The sequence below is a fragment of the Onychostoma macrolepis genome, chromosome 21, assembly GCF_012432095.1.
Source record: "Onychostoma macrolepis isolate SWU-2019 chromosome 21, ASM1243209v1, whole genome shotgun sequence".
Taxonomy (NCBI): domain Eukaryota; kingdom Metazoa; phylum Chordata; class Actinopteri; order Cypriniformes; family Cyprinidae; genus Onychostoma; species Onychostoma macrolepis.
Genome location: NC_081175.1, coordinates 11,425,052 through 11,444,862, shown reverse-complemented (window position 1 = coordinate 11,444,862; position 19,811 = coordinate 11,425,052). Strand labels below are relative to the sequence as shown.

Genomic DNA, 19,811 nt, shown 5'->3' with positions numbered 1-19,811 from the left:
AAATAAAAAAAATCTGCATTTAATTAATTCATTTTGCCACACAATGCTATGTGCACATTTTTGCCGGTTTGAAGTCAGAAGCTCAAACAACATCAGCGACAGAGGCAAAAACTGAGCTGCAGAATCCGCTGCCGCATACGATACAAACGCACAGACAGCCTTCTTCCGCTAGAGACATTCGACTGAACAATCAACGCACCAGTTCTGTCTGTCCATATTATTATGCAGTAGCCTATATAAACATGGCGGTTTATCAACATGCATCATCGCGATATGATCATCTGTATATAGATGTCAAGTCGTAGTTCATCTCTTCGAAAGGGAAAAAAGGGAAAAAGTCTTATCGGGATTTTAGGTTATTATACTAAGGGATTATACAATATAGCTTTTTAGTATACAATATAGCTTATCTGTAACGTTATGCATAACATATCTAAAATGCCAAGACCGGGCACCGAAGGAAACTGATTGAACTAACCAAGAATAAAGCGTCAGAAAAATATGGGATACAAGGTAGGTATGAATTTTATATTTGTGTCATCCACGCAGCATCATTTCTCAATGCATTTAGACGTTTTTGGAATTCGTTATCAAAAATAATATTGGTGCTGTTTGATCTTTAGGTGTTCGGTGCATGCATTTAAAAAAATGAATTAACCTACACCCACATTTCTCAGCTCCTCGTTCTCCCCCCTTTTTTCTATATTTACTCTGCGTGTTATGTAAAACAGAATGCGGTTGCATTAATAAGGCCTGTGCATAGTTATTTTTTTATTAGAACACTCTCACGTCCCATCCAAACTTATAAAGGCCATATTGTCTGATAGGCATATTTACGTAGGTATTATTTATAGACAGTTTGTTTGTAGCCATAGCTTTGCCTGTATGTTGTCCAGTTATTATTTATTTGATTAAGGACACGATGCAATATGAACACAAACCAAATCTAACAGTTCAGGTCATTTCTTGAATAAAAAGGGTAACGTTTAATATATTCACTAATCGTTCTTTTGTAAATCCATGTACAAGTATTTTAGTAGGCCCATGCAAACTCTTCCCAATTAAGCTGATAACATATCAGTCTATCTTTGATTTTACATCTTATATTATAGTTCTTATAACAATATATATATATATTTTTTGCTTTGCTACTATTTTCCCAAGTTAATGGTAAATTTTCAAAATTCTTAGTACAAAACTCCAAATTGATAACGTGTAACAGCTAGTCATTCTTTTAAAACCTGTTATCATACTTTTGTTACACATAATTTCTTTCCACATAATGGTTTCAAAACACAAGATTATCGTAACATGATATGAGAACATTTGGTTTAATTCAATTTGGTCAAATCTATATCAAATGATGCAGGATGTATGTTTCAAATCACCTGTTTCTTAATAAACTAATGTTACAGTAATACAGGCTACAGCATTAAAAAATACACTCATGAAACTAACCATAATGAATACATACATAATTTATAATCCATAATGATTGTGACACCATTTATCCAGTGTGTTATGAAAAAAAGTTTTGTGTAAATGTTCTCACCATACGACTGAATGTATACTGTAGTTGACCTTTTCAGAAGAAGGGTGAGTTGAAGTCATTTGACAGTCTCTACCAAAGTAAAGATTTTGTTTACAGTATCACTTAGCATAATGTAAAATGCCTCTATTTTGCAACAGTTACCTGTCATCTGCCTCCCTTCTTCAGATGCATCTGAAGATTACACAATCATGAACTGTTTCATCTCTCTTGTACTCTATCCTCCATCTATGTTTCATGTTCTTTCATTTTCTCTCTCTGTCTCTTTCATAAACACACACACACACACTTTGAAAACTGTGGTTGTGACCATCCAAAATAAATTCGCTTAAATAATTATATTTGAATACCCGTTTCAGAAATTGCAAACTTGTTTCTCTATCTATAGTTATCTATAAATGTACCCAACGATTTGCTTGACCATCAAGATCAGTTGGATTAAAAGACATTAGCCTATTTTTTGAAAATGCTTACACACAGTTTTTGAAACTATGGCTCCATTTCTCAAAACTCTACACACAAACATAAAATAATTAGCCACATATACACGCCATACTACACAAAGATGTGAAAAATGTAAAACACTACTCTCGTGTGGAGCACAGGAGTTTGTCATAGCAGTCGCACATACATGCATATGCACATGTACACTGTATATACAGTCAGTATATATGTACAACTGATGAATTTTACAGTTATGCAACTGAACTGAATCAATACTTAACTGACTTGAGCTGTATAATGACACTATTGGTTAGAGCTGTTTTACAGCAGAATTTGAATTTTATACTATTGTGACGCTGCTGAACAATCTATTGTATAAAGCACTTTAGAAATAAAGTTGACTTTCTGACTTTGTTTGTATGCATATTCTGTATATATATATATATATATATATATATATATATATATACACACACACAGTACTGTATACTGAATATGCATACAACACAGATGCATATTCAGTGTGTGTGTGTGTCTGTATGTATGTGTATATACAGTGCCCTCCAAAAGTATTGGAACAGTAAAGACAAAATTGTTCTTTTGGCTGTGGAGTCAAGACATTTGCAAATATGATGAAAAGATGAATATGAGACAAAACTACAGAATGTCACATTTTATTATTAGCCGTTTCAACACATATGTTTTACCAAATAAAAAGAACAGCACTTTTAGAGTTCATCCCACTCATTGATGTGAGCATAAGTATTGGGACAGTTGCCTCACAGGTCTTTCTAAGTGATCAGCTGTGTCCTGTTGCGTCAATTCTTCAGATATTAAAAGCAGGAAATGTGTCGTATCAGTTATATCCATTACTTCTGCATTCTCAATCTTGCATTCAATGATGAAACAAACCAGGATGAAGATGAGGGAGCTGACTTTGGGAGAAAAGCAAGCAATTTGGATGCTAAAAGAAAAGAGGAAGTCAATTAGAGCTATAGCAAAAACAAAGGGCATGGAGAAATCAAGAGTTTGGAAACCACCAGCGATACAAGCAACCAACAACAACCTGATCGGCTGAGAAAACAACAGTAGTTGATGACAGACAAATCATAAAAGCTGTGAAAATGAATCCTAAAAGACGCGTCTGTAAAATCACCAACAACTTCCAGAAAGCTGGGGTGATGCTCTGACAATCTACTGTCCTCAGGAGACTTTGACACAGAATTACAGATGCTACACAGCAAGATACAAACCTCTGACCAGCTCCAAAAATAGAAAGGCAAGATTAGAGTTAAAAAAGCACAAAGGTGAGCCAGAAGAGTTTTGGAACTGTGCTTATGGACCGATGAGACAAAGATGAACCTTTGTCGAAGTGTTGGGAAAGCAAAAATGTGGAGAAAAAAAAGGGAACTGCAATGATCCCAAGCATAGAGCCTCATCTGTAAAGCATGGTGGAGGTGATGTCATGGCATGGGCATGCATGGCTGCCTCTGGAACAGGTCCTCTCAATTTTACTGATGACTTAATGCATGATGACAGTAGCAGAATGAATTTGGAAGGGTACAAAACCATCTTGCCTACCAATATTCAAGAAAATGCCACCAGATTCATTGGGAAGTGCTTCATATTGCATCAGGACAATGACCCAAAACACCCTGCCAGTTCAGTCAAGGAATTTATAAGGGCAAAGAAATGGAAAGTCTTGGATTGCCCAAGTCAATCTCCAGATTTAAATCCGATTGAACATGAATTTCACCAGCTGGAGAGGAGAGTAAAGGCAGAAACTCCCCAAAACAAGCAACAATTGGAATTGGCTGCATTAAAGGCTGGGAAAAGCATTTCGAAGGATGAGACCAAGAGTCTGGTGATGTCTATGGGTCACAGACTCACTGCTGTGATAGTGCGCAAGGGATCTGCAACTAAATAATAGCTTTTAATCTTTTATATCTGCCTTATGTTCAACTGTCCCAATACTTATGCTCACATCAATGAGTGGGATGAACTCTAAAAGTGCTGTTCTTTTTATTTGGTAAAACATATGTGTTGAAACGTCTAATAATAAAATGTGACATTCTGTAGTTTTGTCTCATATTCATCTTTTCATCATATTTGCAAATGTCTTGACTCCACAGCCAACAGAACAATTTTGTCTTTACTGTTCCAATACTTTTGGAGGGCACTGTATATATATATATATATATATATATATATATAGTCGGAAAGTCAAATTTATTTCTAAAGCACTTTATAGAAAAAAAAAAAATCTTCTTTCTCAAAACATTGAGTTTTAATTTCAAAGCGAACAAACGATGTACAAGTGTTTTCACACATGATCTCTGGGTGCAAGTAAATGTGTGACATTTTGGTAGTGTTTCTCAAATGAAACAGAGATATTATTAGTAGTATAGATGTAGAGAACTGTGTTGAGAGTTTTGAAAAAAAAAGAGAGTTTTGAGTTTAAAGCTTGTAATGTGCTTGTAGTTTTGCAGACTTGGTTTAAAGATTAGGAATATGAGTGAATGGTTTCACCAAGTGGGCCTCAAGCATCGCTTTTAGTGTCGAAGCAATTAAAAAAAAAAAAAGCTGTAAACTGAACATATTTCATTATACAGGTGCATCTCAATAAATTAGAATGTCGTGGAAAACTCGTGTATTAAATAAATTCAATGCACACAGACTGAAGTAGTTTAAGTCTTTGGTTCTTTTAATTGTGATGATTTTGGCTCACATTTAACAAAAACCCACCAATTCACTATCTCAACAAATTAGAATACTTCATAAGACCAATAAAAAAAACATTTTTAGTGAATTGTTGGCCTTCTGGAAAGTATGTTAATTTACTGTATATGTACTCAATACTTGGTAGGTGCTCATTTTGCTTTAATTACTGCCTCAATTCAGTGTGGCATGGAGGTGATCAGTTTGTGGCACTGCTGAGGTGGAATGGAAGCCCAGGTTTCTTTGACAAAGATTCTCTCTGGGGTTCAGGTCTGGTGAGTTTGCTGGCCAGTCAAGCACACGAACACCATGGTCATTTAACCAACTTTTGGTGCTTTTGGCAGTGTGGGCAGGTGCCAAATCTTGCTGGAAAATGAAATCAGCATCATCAGCAGAAGGAAGCATGAAGTGCTCCAAAATTTCTTGGTAAATGGGTGCAGTGACTTTGGTTTTCAAAAAACACAATGGACCAACACCAGCAGATGACATTGCACCCCAAATCATCACAGACTGTGGAAACTTAACACTGGAGTTCAAGCAACTTGGGATATGAGCTTCTCCACCCTTCCTCCAGACTCTAGGACCTTGGTTTCCAAATGAAATACAAAACTTTCTCTCATCTGAAAAGAGGACTTTGGACCACTGGGCAACAGTCCAGTTCTTCTTCTCCTTAGCCCAGGTAAGACGCCTCTGACGTTGTCTGTGGCTCAGGAGTGGCTTAACAAGAGGAATACAACTGTAGCCAAATTCCTTGACACGTCTGTGTGTGGTGATGCCTTGATGCCTTGACCCCAGCCTCAGTCCATTCCTTGTGAAGTTCACCCAAATTCTTGAATCGATTTTGCTTGACAATCCTCATAAGGCTGCGGTTCTCTTGGTTGGTTGTGCATCTTTTTCTTCCACACTTTTTCCTTCCACTCAACTTTCTGTTAACATGCTTGGATACAGCACTCTGTGAACAGCCAGCTTCTTTGGCAATGAATGTTTGTGGCTTACCCTCCTTGTGAAGGGTGTCAATGATTGTCTTCTGGACAACTGTCAGATCAGCAGTCTTCCCCATGATTGTGTAGCCTAGTGAACCAAACTGAGAGACCATTTTGAAGGCTCAGGAAACCTTTGCAGGTGTTTTGAGTTGATTAGCTGATTGGCATGCCACCATATTCTAATTTGTTGAGATAGTGAATTGGTGTGTTTTTGTTAAATGTGAGCCAAAATCATCACAATTAAAAGAACCAAAGACTTAAACTACTTCAGTTTGTGTGCATTGAATTTATTTAATACACGAGTTTCACAATTTGAGTTGAATTACTGAAATAAATGAACTTTCCCACGACATTCTAATTTATTGAGATGCACCTGTATATTTAACCTTTCCTTAACTTTAAATCTGGTGTTTTTGTTATGTGATGGCATCATTATGTCATGTGATACTGTCACATGATATTAATTAGCTACACCTTATAAGACCTTATAATGAAAGCTGCTTAGTTGTTATGTAGTGGTTTTCATTTTTTAAAGTTAAAAGCCATGGTTTCATAGACTTCTTACATTTTAAATCCTACTTTCAATGCCTTGGACTATGATTTTTGCATTGAGCTGAATATCCCAGGTATTAATTGATAAGCCCTATTCACACATCATGTTTATATATAAGTTTTGGTTACTGTCATAAAAACTATGGTTCTGTGTAAGTACTTTTTTAATATTCCCTTTATTCAGGAAATAATTATTCAAATGATAATATTCTGTGTAAAAGTACTACTTTAAAAGGTCTTTTTTTTAGGCCAACCCCAATGGAACTACCACCATTTATTAAACTAATTTGTCTGCTCCCTTTAAGATCTTGGCTGTGAGAGAATCTAGAGATTTCATGCTGAAATGCATTAAGCTAACTCTGTTAGCTTAAATGTAGGGCAACCGAAGCTACTTGCAGCATTTTACATATTTAACCCAACAGTTTAACATATTATAAAATCACATCAATGCTACAATATAATCCACTAGAGAGCCTACAATATAAACCACTACAATCAGAAATTCTCTAATTTATTGAACATGCTTTTTCCTTCACACTAATTTAATTACTAACCTGAGCTGACCAGGACTTCAAAGTAAATATTTGACCGTTTCAAACTATTTTCTACTGTCTTCAGTTCAGCTGAATCCATGCATATGCTTCCATGTATCTGCCAACTCCTTTTGCAGAGGACATTCTTTAATTTGCTAATATTGTCTGTGATTCATTATCCAGATCCCAGGGGCTGCCATGGATCGTGTTAGCCCACTTTGGCGGATGAGGCGCCGGGCCCGTCGAGGGGCCCTGTGCATGGCGCTGTTCTGTATGACTATGGCTCTCCTTTACACCCTTTGTGCTGAAAACAGCATACCTGTCACAGATGCCATTTTCGGGGTGAAGGCGAGAACTCGAGCTCAGCCAAGAGCTCACACAATTGTTAAGGTACGTCATGGAGATTCCTATCCTCACACATCCTTCAGCTCCACTGAATCATTAGAGTGAAGCGGGAATGAGTATAAAACCTGGAAATTAGGTTTTCAGCACACCAATTCAAAAGTCAAGGGGTTTCTTTGAATAGGTTTTTGGTTGAATGCCTGAAATTAGGTCTGTGGTTAAGACGAGCTCAACTTTTGCAATTTGTTTATTGCCTACCGTATGATTTTTACTCCTTTTGATTGATAAACACTGTGTTCATTTGTTTCAATTATCTTGATGAACAAGCATGTAAGAATCAAACTTTTGTTAGTCACAGAGCTTATTTTCTGCTGTACACTCTTAAAAATAAAGGTGCTTAAAAGGTTTTTCATACAGCGATGACATAGAAGAACCATTTTTGGTTCCAAAAAAAGAACCATTCAGTCAAAGGTTCTTTAAAGAACCATCTCTTTCTTTCCCTTTTATAATCTGATGAACCGTCTTTCGCCACAAAGTACCTTTTGTGAAACTGAAAGGTTCTTCAGATGTTTAAGGTTCTTTATGGAAAAATTTAGACAAAAAAGGTTCTTCTATGGCAGGGGTGTTAAACCCAGTTCCCGGAGGGACACAGCCCTGCACAGTTTAGATGCAACCCTAATTAAACACACCTGATCCAGCTAATCAAGTCATTAAGGCGTATTTGAAAACTACATGGTTTGTGTTAGCATTAAATTGCACAGATCCTATTTAAACTAAACTGAGCTAGACAATGACATCTCTGAATTTCAATAATGAAATGCCTTTAACTAAAAATTGAGTGTTTAATCTTATCATTATACATTACTGACAAGCTATCCTCCAATTTGATACTGTTAAGTGCTTTGACACAATCTGTATTGTTAAAAGCGCTATATAAATAAAGGTGACTTGACTTGTTATGGAACAGGGTTGGAACTAAACTATGCAGGGGTGCGGCCCTCCAGGAACTGAGTTTGACACCCCTGTTCTATGGCATCGTGAACTGAAGCACCTTTATTTTTAAGAGTGTTATCTAAAAGACACTGGAAAAATCCTATTAGCTTTTTATCAAGGGAACCATGGGTGATGCTAACTTCTGTGTTGGCCTACAAAATTACTTAATTCCTGCAATACTCTATACCAGGGGTAGGCAACATCGGTCCTGGAGTGCCGATGTCCTGCAGAATTTAGCTCCAACCCTGAAAAAAACCTCACCTGCCTGTAGCCCTAGTAATTCTGAAGAACTTGATTAGCTTGTTCAGGTGTGTTTGATTAGGGTTGGAACTAGGGGTGTGCAATATGACAATTTTTGATCATGGACGATCGTCTCCACGATTTGCTTTTGAAGAAATATCGTAGTATCGTCCTATGCCATCAGATGCAGTTCTGGCGCCGCCGTCTCAATATACTGCACACACGCCACATACACTCCCATCAGTGTTAACTCAGCGGTAGAGTTACACTCACGGAACATTGCACTTATTTGCAAAAGTACATTATTTGCATATGCTTTAAAGCCTTGCCGGTTAAACGTTTCATTCGCGCGCTGTTCAAAACGGATTCGTGCTTGTTTATTTGATGCGTGCAGCTCTTAAAGGGACAAAACTAACCATGCTGCCGCTTGTGATTAAAGGGATAGTTCACCCTAAAATTAAATTTCTGTCATTGTTTAATCACTCACATGTTGTCCCAAACCTGTATTAATTTCTCTCTTGTGCTGAACACAAAAGAAGGTATTTTGAAGAATGCGGGTAGCCAAACAGTTGTCCACATTTAATTTGAGAACTAGGAAAAAAAAAAAATACTATGGAAGTCGCTGTGGACCAGCAACGTTCTTCAAAATAATATTTATGTTCAGCACAATAAAGAAACTCATTCAGGTTTAAAACAACTTGAGTGAGTAAATGAAGGTTAAAAAAAAAAAAAAAAAAACCCACTACGACAGAGATGACAATTTTTATTTTTTTGGGAGAACTATTCATTTAATGTTAATAAAACAACTAAACACAGAGAAAAATCACTCACTACTCTTGACTGAAAAACTTTAATACAGTTATTTTAATCTATATCAATTAGTACTTATCAATTAATACAATTAGTAAAAAAAAATTAATCGCGTTAATCACAGTCACGGGCTGTGATTAATCATGATTAATCGCAAATTTAAAATACTAGGATTTACCTGTAAATGTGTTGAAAAAGAAATGCATGAACCTAGTTTAAGGAAACGGAACCTTTCACACTTCCGCAGGTATGAGACATAATCATTATTATTCTTTTGTTTTTATTCAGCCATTATCAGCCTTTAAACTGGCAATAAAACGTTTACCAAGCCACATCGCTTCAATCCCAGTATACATTTACCCAACTATTATCAAAAGTATTTCTAAATAAATACAACAAAACATTTTCTTGCGACCTTACGTGAAGTATTATGACAAAATACGTTATGAAGAAGAATTGGACCTGTTCTGCAGCTGCATTAGAGCTAACATTAGCATCATGCTACATAAGACAATTTATGAGATTAATAGTACACTTTTACTCAGAACTCACTTCAAACCACCATCGAGTGTTTGTAATAACTTCCTGTTGCGATCACATGTGGAATTTGGTCGTTTACTGTTGTTAAAATATGCTATTTATAGCCTTTTATATCGCTGCACAAATTAGCATTTCAGATGTACACATTCAATCTCAAGAAAATCACATACGGACCATATCTATCATAATCGTGTGTTTATTATCTTATATAATCTATAGTGGCTGTTGTCATGTTTATTTCTGCTGTGTAAAAGCCTTATCATGTATGCTCTGCTGAAACTCACGTTGTTTGTGATGTTACCGCCTCTCCGTTCTTAAGTTGCCAGGGATACATTCCAAGTATAATACACATTAGTAAAAGGATCTATTTTCATTTTTATTTGTCTATATACACTTTGAGCGGCCGCGGTACATTAAATAAGTAGCCCAAAAAACCGCAACCCATGGCTCTGTAATTTTTTCTCGCAACTGTATTTTCAAATTAGCCCACTTGTGCCGTTACCCTGGCAACACTGGTGCTGTACCCTCTTCACACAATGATAGATAACCTTCCGCACTGTGATGACGGGAAGAAGTTAGGGTCAAACCTTATCAAGCGATTAATCTGCGTTAAAAAAATATTAACGCGTTATATTTTTTTGATTAATCGCATGCGTTAACGCGTTAATGTTGACACATTATCAATCTATATAGTGTTTTAGTTTTTTATTTGTTCATTCAATTTCTTGAATGCTCCTGCTAAATGCAACTGTTGTACCTGAAAATAAAGCACTGTATATTATGTGTATTTGCAATGTGTATCTTTTGTTCTTATTTTTTTTAATAACAAACATAAAATAATAGCAAAGATTTTTGTCTTCGCCCACTTTGGCCTAAATATCCGCCATTCTTTTTTAATTTTGTTACCTTGAAAGGCTTTGTCTTTATAATAGGGAAATTAGTTTGGCTGTACTGCTCAGACAAAATAGTAACACCAACATGACAAAGAATCGTGCTAAAATTGTGATATTTAAAAAAACAAAACAAATCGGTGATATTTTTGCCATATCACCCACCCCTAGTTTGAGCTAAACTCTACAGGACAGCGGCACTCCAGGACCAACGTTGCCTACCCCTGCTCTATACAGTCAAATGTAACCTGCATCCTTACTAAAAGTGAAATTGATCTATTTAAGGTATTGCGGGGAACAGGAGGGTCGAAACCCATGTATACTGACCCTCAAAAGCTCCCTGGTGTTATTCCTGGAGATCCTCAAAAGCCTATTCCCATCCTGTCTTCTTCTAACTACTCAATGGAGAGTGGTACTAAGGACCGCAACCTCAGGGGCAAACGAAGAGAGCATGGGCTATTTTACTGGCTTCTAGCGCATCCGCTGAGACGTGCTTTAGAGACTATTTTTGGAGGCCGTCGGAGAGGAGATATGGGTGGCGCAAGTGGGGATGCTGTCGTTTTTGGGCCTAATGGAGCACTTGGAGAGGTCTGGAATGAAGAGATGTCAAGTAGCATGCTGGGAAAAAGGCTGAGGAAGGTGGTGCAGAACTACCAGGTGAGGGAAGCTTAAAGACATCTAAAAGCCTTTATATAAAAACACAGTAACAAACGGCAAGGACTGCAACTGCTGATCAGCAAGGCATGAAGACTCTTCAGTTAGTATTAGGTGGCGTTTTGTATTTTACACATACAGCAGAGCTTCATCCTCAGAGGATTATGTTAAATGTAACATTTTACATAATCCTCTGAGGATGAAACTCTATTGCACATGAAAAATACAAAACTCTACTGCATATGTAAAAATACAAAACTCTACCTAATACTAAGTGTTACTTGCAACAAATATGATTCTATCTATCTATCTATCTACACAATAAATTCCCCAGTGTTAAATCAACACTACTTGGTGTACATATGGGAACCAGTTCCCATATGTACACCAAGAGGTGTTGATTTAACATCAGGAAATTTACTGTCTCCTATCTATCTATCTATCTATCTATCTATCATAGTCTTTTTTTTTGTTTTTTTGTTTTGTTTTAGGCAATGAATAAATATGGAGTTCATTACCCTGGACCTGAGAGTGCAGCACATCGTTCTAAACTCAGTGGCCCTGAACTTCTTTGTCAAATCAAGAAGATGGTTCAAATTGCAACTTTAACACCAGATATGGAGCCATTTTCTGGGTTTCCTTGGGCCTCTCAGTTACCTCCGCGCCAAATAACTACTGATATCGGCCCGTTCAAGACCTGCGCAGTGGTATCGTCTGCAGGTTCTCTGAAAAATTCTGGATTAGGAAAAGAAATAGGTAATACCTAAATTTATAACATAATCAGGACATATTTGTTTGACCTGAAATGTAAAGTACCTCTGAGGGAATAACAAACAAACAAACAAACTATTATACATTATATGAAGCATTGATGCCAGTAATATTTATTTGTCCTGAATAATCTTTTATTGTTTTGCATCCATCAATTTAAAAACGAGATTAGATATCTTCAAGTATTCATGTCACTAGACATTACTATACAGTTATGTAATAAAGCATTTTGGCTTAAATTTAAAAATTAAAAAGAAGAGAGAATCTATTTTTGTTGACGTAATGATTATTTTCACTACTATCAATAATATCTGATTATTCTAGATGCACATGATGCAGTGATACGGTTCAATGCTGCACCAACAACAGGCTTTGAGAAAGATGTGGGCTCTAAAACAACAGTGCGTCTGATCAATTCCCAGGTAGTTTCTTTGATAACCAGTAAAAAGTTCAAATAACATGCAGTAATGAGCTCTTAAAAAACATATTGTCTGTTTATTGCATAGGTAATGGCATCTGAAGATCACCATTTCCTCTCCAGTTCTTTGTACAGTGCTGGGATTTTAGTGAGCTGGGATCCAGGCCCTTATTCCTCTGATCTACGGGAGGTAAGAACTCACTTTCCCACTTTCTAGCATTTGGCACATTCACAAACTTCCAAAATTCCATGCTTAATTAGCAAGTTTTAAAGGCTTAGTCATAGCTTTAGTATGGTTCTTGTACGGCCTGGACCATGTGACCACTAAGCCACTCCTCGTTAGTATAGTGGTAAGTATCCCCGCCTGTCACGCGGGAGACCGGGGTTCAATTCCCCGACGGGGAGATTCAAAGCTTTTTTTTACCTCTTTTTTTAAATGTCTTGCTTGATTTTTACCAGTATCTCATACCAGTACACAGTCATTTAGTTAGAAGGTAGAAATGTTGTAGTTGGACAAAATAAAAATGACAAAATCACTAATTTTCATTGAAAACAGTATTTTACGTTAAAAAAAAAAAATTATAATAAATATCTATAATTTATAAAAATATTTAACGTTGACTCTAAATTAGAATTCAAATGTTAAATTATAAATACACACTATAATTTACTCTAAAATACTGTTAAAAATGTTGGCTAAAATGATATTAAGTTGTGCGTGCGTGTGTGTGTGTGTGCATGTATGTATGTATGAAAACACAGAAATACATACATAACCCTAACCCACACACACACACACACATTTGTATTCAATTTTAGTCAATAGAAATAATTTTATTAAAATAAAATAAAATGGATTATCGGTATTGTGTATTTTGATCATTGAGACACTATTATAGTTTTCGTTTTTTAATATATATATTTTTTTAAATAGAATTTATTTTTGTATTTTCTGCTTTTTAAGTCAATTTTAAAGTTTTTATTATATTGACTACTTTTTGTTGTTTTTTAGTTTACTTTTAAGTTATTTTATTTCAGCTACTCGAGGCAACATTTAATTTTAACTTAGTTTAACCTGATGTAGTAAAATATTTTTATTTTATTTCAGTTAACATTTATATTGCTTCAAGTAATGAAAATGTTTTCAATGGTTTTAGTGTTAGCTGAACATGATAACCCTGATTGTAATATACTACAATTACTAAGTACAATTACATTTCTCCTTTTATCCTTCCTTTCAGTGGTTCAACAAGACAGATTACCCTATATTTAAACAGTATCAGCGATATCGACGCTTACACCCTCAACAGCCATTTTATATTCTGCACCCACGAATGGAATGGCAGCTGTGGCAGCGAATACAAGACAATATGGTGGAGACGATACAAAAAAACCCACCCTCTTCAGGCTTGTTGGGTAAGTTATACTGAGTTAGAAAAAACAAACCAGGAAAATTTAACCACAAATGGTTAAAAACAAAACTATATTTCATCCTTTTATCTCCATAGGCACAGTTTTAATGATGTCCCTGTGCGACGTGGTACATGTGTACGAGTTCCTGCCTTCGCGACGGAAAACTGAGCTGTGCCACTACTACCAGCGCTTCAGTGATGCAGCCTGCACCCTAGGTGCCTACCACCCTTTACTCTACGAGAAGAACCTGGTAAAGAGGATGAACAAGGGGTCTGACCATGACATTTACACTCATGGCAAGGTCACTCTCCCTGGGTTCATGACCTTTAACTGCACCAACAGTTCCATTTCCAACACTCTGTCAAAGACATAATCTGAGGGTAAACTGATTTTCTTGGTACACTTTCAGAATGTAACAGTAAAGCGCATTATTTAGTCTACAACTGTAACAAATACAGTCTGGTCTCTAAGTGAGATCAAGAGTTGGTTCACTGGTGGAAAATAAAAACCTAACACACTAACGATTGCTTACTGAAGGGAACTAAATTCACAGACACAAAATGCTTAATATAGTGGCAGGTTCTGTATATGTGTAAACTACTGTCCATCGTTATCAGGACAAATAAAAACGTATCCCATAGTGGTAAATTCCCACTAGCAGAAAAAGATCTCAATACCACTTATCTGCCTCTCGTGTGAGATGCAGCCACTGAAAATGACTTTCAAACACTGCCTGACACATTACAGCACTGATGTCAAAAGAACTGGCATTTACAATCTAACAAACATACAGATTATTAGACAAGAACGTAGCCAAGATTCTGTCCATAAATGTGTAGCGTGCAAAGCTGTATGTCCAAAGCCGGCCTGCTGCTCCATAATGTGCAGGTTTTCAATTTATGCAACGCAATCCTAACACATCATTCATGCAATATTGTTAATGATTTGCCAGCAGACACATGCCATTAGCAAAATAATGCTTTAAATGTATGTATTTTATGAAAGCTGTATTTCAAGGCCTGGAGATCTGTATGCATTCAGTATTTACACTGTGACGCCTTTCCTCTCATAGCACTCTGTAACCAGTTGTAGGGCCGTGGAGAATGTCCTTGCATGCTTTACTGAAATTGCACTATATCATACCTTTGGTAAACCTGTATTTAGTTGTATTTATGAACTTGGTGAGAAGGAAAATGAAGAATGTGCATGTTTGTTCTGTTTTATACAGATTCGAATTCAGTTTAGGCTCTAAAAACATGAAAGCTGATATCCTTATGCATTTTGAAGGGAAAGGGTGTTTATTTTTCGTAGTATTATTTTTTTTCAGTGTGTTGATCCTGGGTGTGTCGTCGTATCCCACATCCATTATATTTACTCAAACACACAGATTACAGTATGTAAATATCAAAACACAATTACTAATACTGACTGCACCTAACAATTATGTTCATACAAATCCTGAATGATGCGAGACAGGGTTTTAATATTCATGTATTAATTCGTCTAAAAGTTAACATGAAATTGCAAATGACCCCATTTGCTTTCAAAATCATACCTTTGTATATTTCTAAAACAACTTTTTGGTCAACGCAAATGGTTTTATGTTGACTTTACAGTATTGTGACGCTTAAATGTGACCCTGGACCACAAAACCACTCATAAGTGTCAATTTTTCGAAATTCAGATTTGGAGAATATATGGCCGAGATACAACTATTTGAATATCTGGAATCTAAGGGTGCAAAAAAAAATAAATCTAAATACTGAGAAAATTGCCTTTAAAGTTGACCAAATGAAGTTCTTAGCTATGCATATTACTAATCAAAAATGAAGTTTTAATATATTTACGGTAGGAAATTTACAAAATATCTTCATGGAACATGATCTTTACTTAATATCCTAATGATTTTTGGCATAATAGAAAAATGGATAATTTTGACCCCTTACAATGTATTTTTGGCTATTGCTACAAATATACCCCAGCGACTTAAGACTGGTTTTGTGGTCCAGGGTCACAAATGTGAATTGAACTGAGTAAAACACATTATTTTTCATTTCAACATTTTAAACCTTATGTTCTCTTTCATGTAAAGGAATCTTTATATGTAATTTGTAGCATACAGCAGATTAATGTTATGAATATATTTAAAAAATAAACAAAAGAGTTAGCATAGAATGTATTTTTTGCTCAGACTACAAATAACTGTTTTTAATTTATAAAATGATGCTATTGTCTGCAAACTGTCTCGCGTAGATGAACTTTTGTCATGTCTTACATGGACAAACCAATTCAGACTGATCAAACTAATCTGGGCTATGCACATGTGAACAACTGTCAAATATATAGATGTTTCAAATGTTTTTCTAATGCAATGACAGTTTTTTTTATTTTTCAAGAATCTTCCCTTTAAGCACTCTGATTTACTCTGTTGAAATTTAAATGCCAAAGTTGTTGTGCACACATACAAATTATTCAAATTAACTGTTGGACTCGATGGACTGTGATCAGATTGTAAATGAAGCATAAACGAACAGAACCTTTGTGCTTTTTGGATAATATGTTACTTGGATGACATCTAATGTCCTTCACTTACAGCAGGATGGGAACAACCATTTCTCTATTATACGTTACTTGAACACATACAAATTTATCTTAATGCATGGTACACAAATTTAGGCAATTACTATTTGAACAAGTGGGGACATTGTGTGCTCTATAAAGGTGAGCATGAATATCTAGCTCTGTTAACTTGCTCGTGAGGACACTGTAACCTGAGACCTGGCTAACAAATCTCATCACGATTGGCACTGATATATTTAGAAACTTTGTTGCTGAAATGCTCTCAACATGGAAACCTTTCCGTTTGATTCGTTCACAATTACAAGTGTTCTTCCTGTGTACAAATACCTGTATGCCACCATAACTTTGTCAGTGTTATTGTTTCGATTTATATGCTCTATGCAGTACTGTACAGTAACGTCTTCTATAAGCTTCTAAAAATTCTATAAGCTGGCAAAGACAAACTTGTTTCCCAAAACAAGAAGTAATTTATAAAATAGGCAATACTGCAATTGGTATCAAGAACGTACGATGTCAATTATTGTACTGCTTTAACCTTAATTATATTAAATTTGTAAATGAATTTAAAAGTATTATTTTAATTAAACACGTACGTATTCTTAAACAACGTTATATGGCTCTTGGCAAACTTACTGTAATAACCCTGCTTGTCATATTGGCACTTCACAGCAACAATTAGAAGACTAATAAAACAATTACTGCTTACACTGTACATTTGTCTCTTTCTTCCAAGGGTTTCAGTATGGGGTAATATGACAAAAACTTATAAGTCCACTAAAAATTCATGGCTACTTTATAGATAGAAATTAAAAAACATTTGGTCTCCCCGTCGGGGAATCGAACCCCGGTCTCCCGCGTGACAGGCGGGGATACTTACCACTATACTAACGAGGAGCTCCATAACACATCCCAGCTGATTAAGTCTGAAATACATAGTAATAACATAGTAATAAGCATTATTAAATTTTTTTTTTGTTTATAAAATACAATACATGGATTGATTCTAACTTAAGTTGTTATAGTTTAATATTTTATCTATGCTATTTTACTTAATCATACCGACCTGGAACTCTCCAAAGAACAAGAAAGACTTGTCCATCTGGCATTGTTCAGGAGTTCACTGTGTAACAAAAACAAAAACAAAAACAGCGATATTATTTTTCTAACAGCCAGTAGGTTTATAAAACCAACACAACACACACACAGACAGACATGTGCACACATGCAGAACCCCTCCCCCACACACATTGTTTTCTTTTCTTAAAGAGGAAAAAAATTAAAGATTAATGGGAATATAATAATACTTGATTCTTTTTTTTCTTTTTTTTTACTGTTGGATAGATTTAACATAGCATATACAAATTTGTATAGAAACATTACAAACAAGTTCTGTTATATCATTGCACCATGTATTGTTATCTAGTGCTGTATAATCACTTTGTGTTTTTTTCTGTATGTGCTTACATATACATTTTTGTGTTGTATGTGTTTCAATGTCCACTTAATATTGTATATTTTAAGCATACATGTTTAAGTAGATCTCGGAGGCAATTCATGGAGTCAATTTTCTTGTAAATACATGTGTATTATTTGGCCATATTATTCGAAAGATAATTTTTTCTTAAAATAAAGAAGTGTATTGAAAGTCTATGATGTAATAATATTATTACAGTGTTATTACTTGTTAATAACATAATATTAACAAGGACAAACTGGCAAAAGCTTTGCATCTCCCCGTCGGGGAATCGAACCCCGGTCTCCCGCGTGACAGGCGGGGATACTTACCACTATACTAACAAGGAGTGGCTTAGTGGTCACATGGTCCGGGCTGTACAAGAACCATACGGAGGACAACTGTATTATATTTGTGAATTGTGAGTTTACTTAGTGAACAATTAGAAGGATGACAATTACCTTTCCTACACCAAACAAAGAACTGAAGAGGAAATGGCGGCCTTCTGATGTCATTTCCTGTACAATAAACATGAGCTTTTGTTACTGCTTGTCATTACTAGCAAGTCTTCCAGTCAAAATATTTCATTTGGTTTACTAACTGCACAAAAAGAGGGCTGAACTAACCATTCATTATCATTTATTAACAGTGTAATACTATAAAACTGTTGTCACTTTCAAAGCAAGCAGCTTTCTACAACTAGAACATGAGTGAAATCTGTTTGGGGAACTTTTTGCCCTCACACCAAACACCCCAACACATGGATTCCTATTTCATTTAGAGAAATGAAAACGAAAACTTTTTTAAACAAACATTTTACAACTGTTTATTATTATTTTAATGTAATGTAATCTAAAAGGCATTATCTCCAAGCAGAGATTCTGTTGAATGATCATGTTCGTGCCATACACACTTTATAAATGTTGTTCATCTACCTTTCACGAGTCTATCTTGACACTCAAGAAAACATATGCTTTGGAGGGAACATAAAATACATTTTATGTTATTACAGATTACATATTTCTTACTAGAATGGTAACGCGTTTTGTTACACGGACTAGTGCGCCACCCAATGGTCAGACAGTGCTTTAAAGAAGAAGTAGTTTTTAACTTTTCAACTCGTCTTGATACTTAAGAAATAGCCTTCCCGCCATCTAAATGTGTGCTACAGGTTTAAAATTTAATTTGACAGCTTACCCTTTCGTTAAAAAGGGAAGAAAAAGAAGAAGAAGCAGGGAAAAAAAACTCACCTTATAGCAGCGATGGCGCCCTGCAGATGCTACCGCTTCAATCTGTCGATGAAATGCTACAATATAACTTTATATGACTTGCACACGGTTAAAGCAGACTTATATTGTAGATTCTAACAATATTAGCCCTAAATTGGAATGTACATACTTCATGCGTAACAACATTTCACGAGCAAACTAGCTTAAGTGTCGAGACCTTACAAATATTAATTATTCATAGAAATACTTTCACCTGTCATATGCGTTATTACGTTTTTAGATTAACCCATGCAATCAATGCGTTTTTACACAAACTGACCTTCAAATGGTTTCAGATATATGTACAGGTGTCGATGGTTGGAAATGGGACGCAGGATAGAAAAGTACGCCACAAAAAGAACCTGCGTACTGACTGTTTCCACACAGGTCTCCTGAACACTAGCGCCTCTTGTGTCCTGGACGACACGGCAACAAGACCTAGTTCAATGTATTTATACTAAACCATGAACATAATTTTTTGGAGGTCATATTAAAAGCAAAACATTCTAAACATAACTTCATTAATAATTAATTTTGTTACTTTTCAAATGCAATTTAGATTTGATTTTTCTATACTTGTAACAGGGTACGTTTCAGTGAAGAGCTTGCTTGACATGAATTATGAAATGTGATGGGTGAAGAGAACAGAAAAATCTCACT

At 35.6% G+C, this 19,811-nt stretch overlaps 2 protein-coding genes and 3 non-coding genes across 10 annotated transcripts in view; 2 read left to right on the top strand and 3 right to left on the bottom strand.

Annotated features, from left to right (window-relative positions):
- The window catches only part of rap1gap2b (RAP1 GTPase activating protein 2b), a 70,520-nt gene extending 50,989 nt beyond the window's left edge, over window positions 1–19,531 (bottom strand). For 2 of the 4 annotated variants that reach the window (XM_058757358.1, XM_058757360.1), the window contains exons 1-5: window positions 19,432–19,531; window positions 19,134–19,175; window positions 18,345–18,401; window positions 17,494–17,550; window positions 17,308–17,353 (exon numbers count right to left, since the gene is read on the bottom strand). The gene's annotated coding sequence lies outside the window, so the exon portion shown is untranslated. The remainder of the gene's footprint in view (window positions 1–17,307; window positions 17,354–17,493; window positions 17,551–18,344; window positions 18,402–19,133; window positions 19,176–19,431) is intronic. The other 2 variants (XM_058757359.1, XM_058757366.1) reach the window with 1 other exon arrangement.
- st6gal1 (ST6 beta-galactosamide alpha-2,6-sialyltranferase 1) lies at window positions 68–16,029 on the top strand. Of its 3 annotated transcripts, none has more exons than XM_058757368.1 (8): window positions 68–513; window positions 6,963–7,169; window positions 10,880–11,251; window positions 11,740–12,004; window positions 12,344–12,441; window positions 12,526–12,627; window positions 13,679–13,853; window positions 13,946–16,029. In XM_058757368.1, exons 1-8 carry the CDS (start codon window positions 502–504, stop codon window positions 14,221–14,223), a joined length of 1,509 nt encoding a protein of 502 aa, XP_058613351.1. In that variant the 5' UTR covers window positions 68–501; the 3' UTR covers window positions 14,224–16,029. The 3 variants fall into 3 exon arrangements, with proteins under 3 accessions (XP_058613351.1, XP_058613353.1, XP_058613352.1); XM_058757370.1 differs by having other exon boundaries at window positions 68–517; XM_058757369.1 differs by lacking the exon at window positions 68–513 and adding an exon at window positions 4,755–6,320.
- On the top strand, window positions 12,771–12,842 carry trnad-guc (transfer RNA aspartic acid (anticodon GUC)). The gene has a single exon. It is a non-coding gene; the product is annotated as a tRNA-Asp (tRNA).
- On the bottom strand, window positions 17,253–17,324 carry trnad-guc (transfer RNA aspartic acid (anticodon GUC)). Its single transcript has one exon. It is a non-coding gene; the product is annotated as a tRNA-Asp (tRNA).
- trnad-guc (transfer RNA aspartic acid (anticodon GUC)) lies at window positions 18,161–18,232 on the bottom strand. The gene has a single exon. It is a non-coding gene; the product is annotated as a tRNA-Asp (tRNA).
- Window positions 19,532–19,811: the final 280 nt, after the last annotated feature.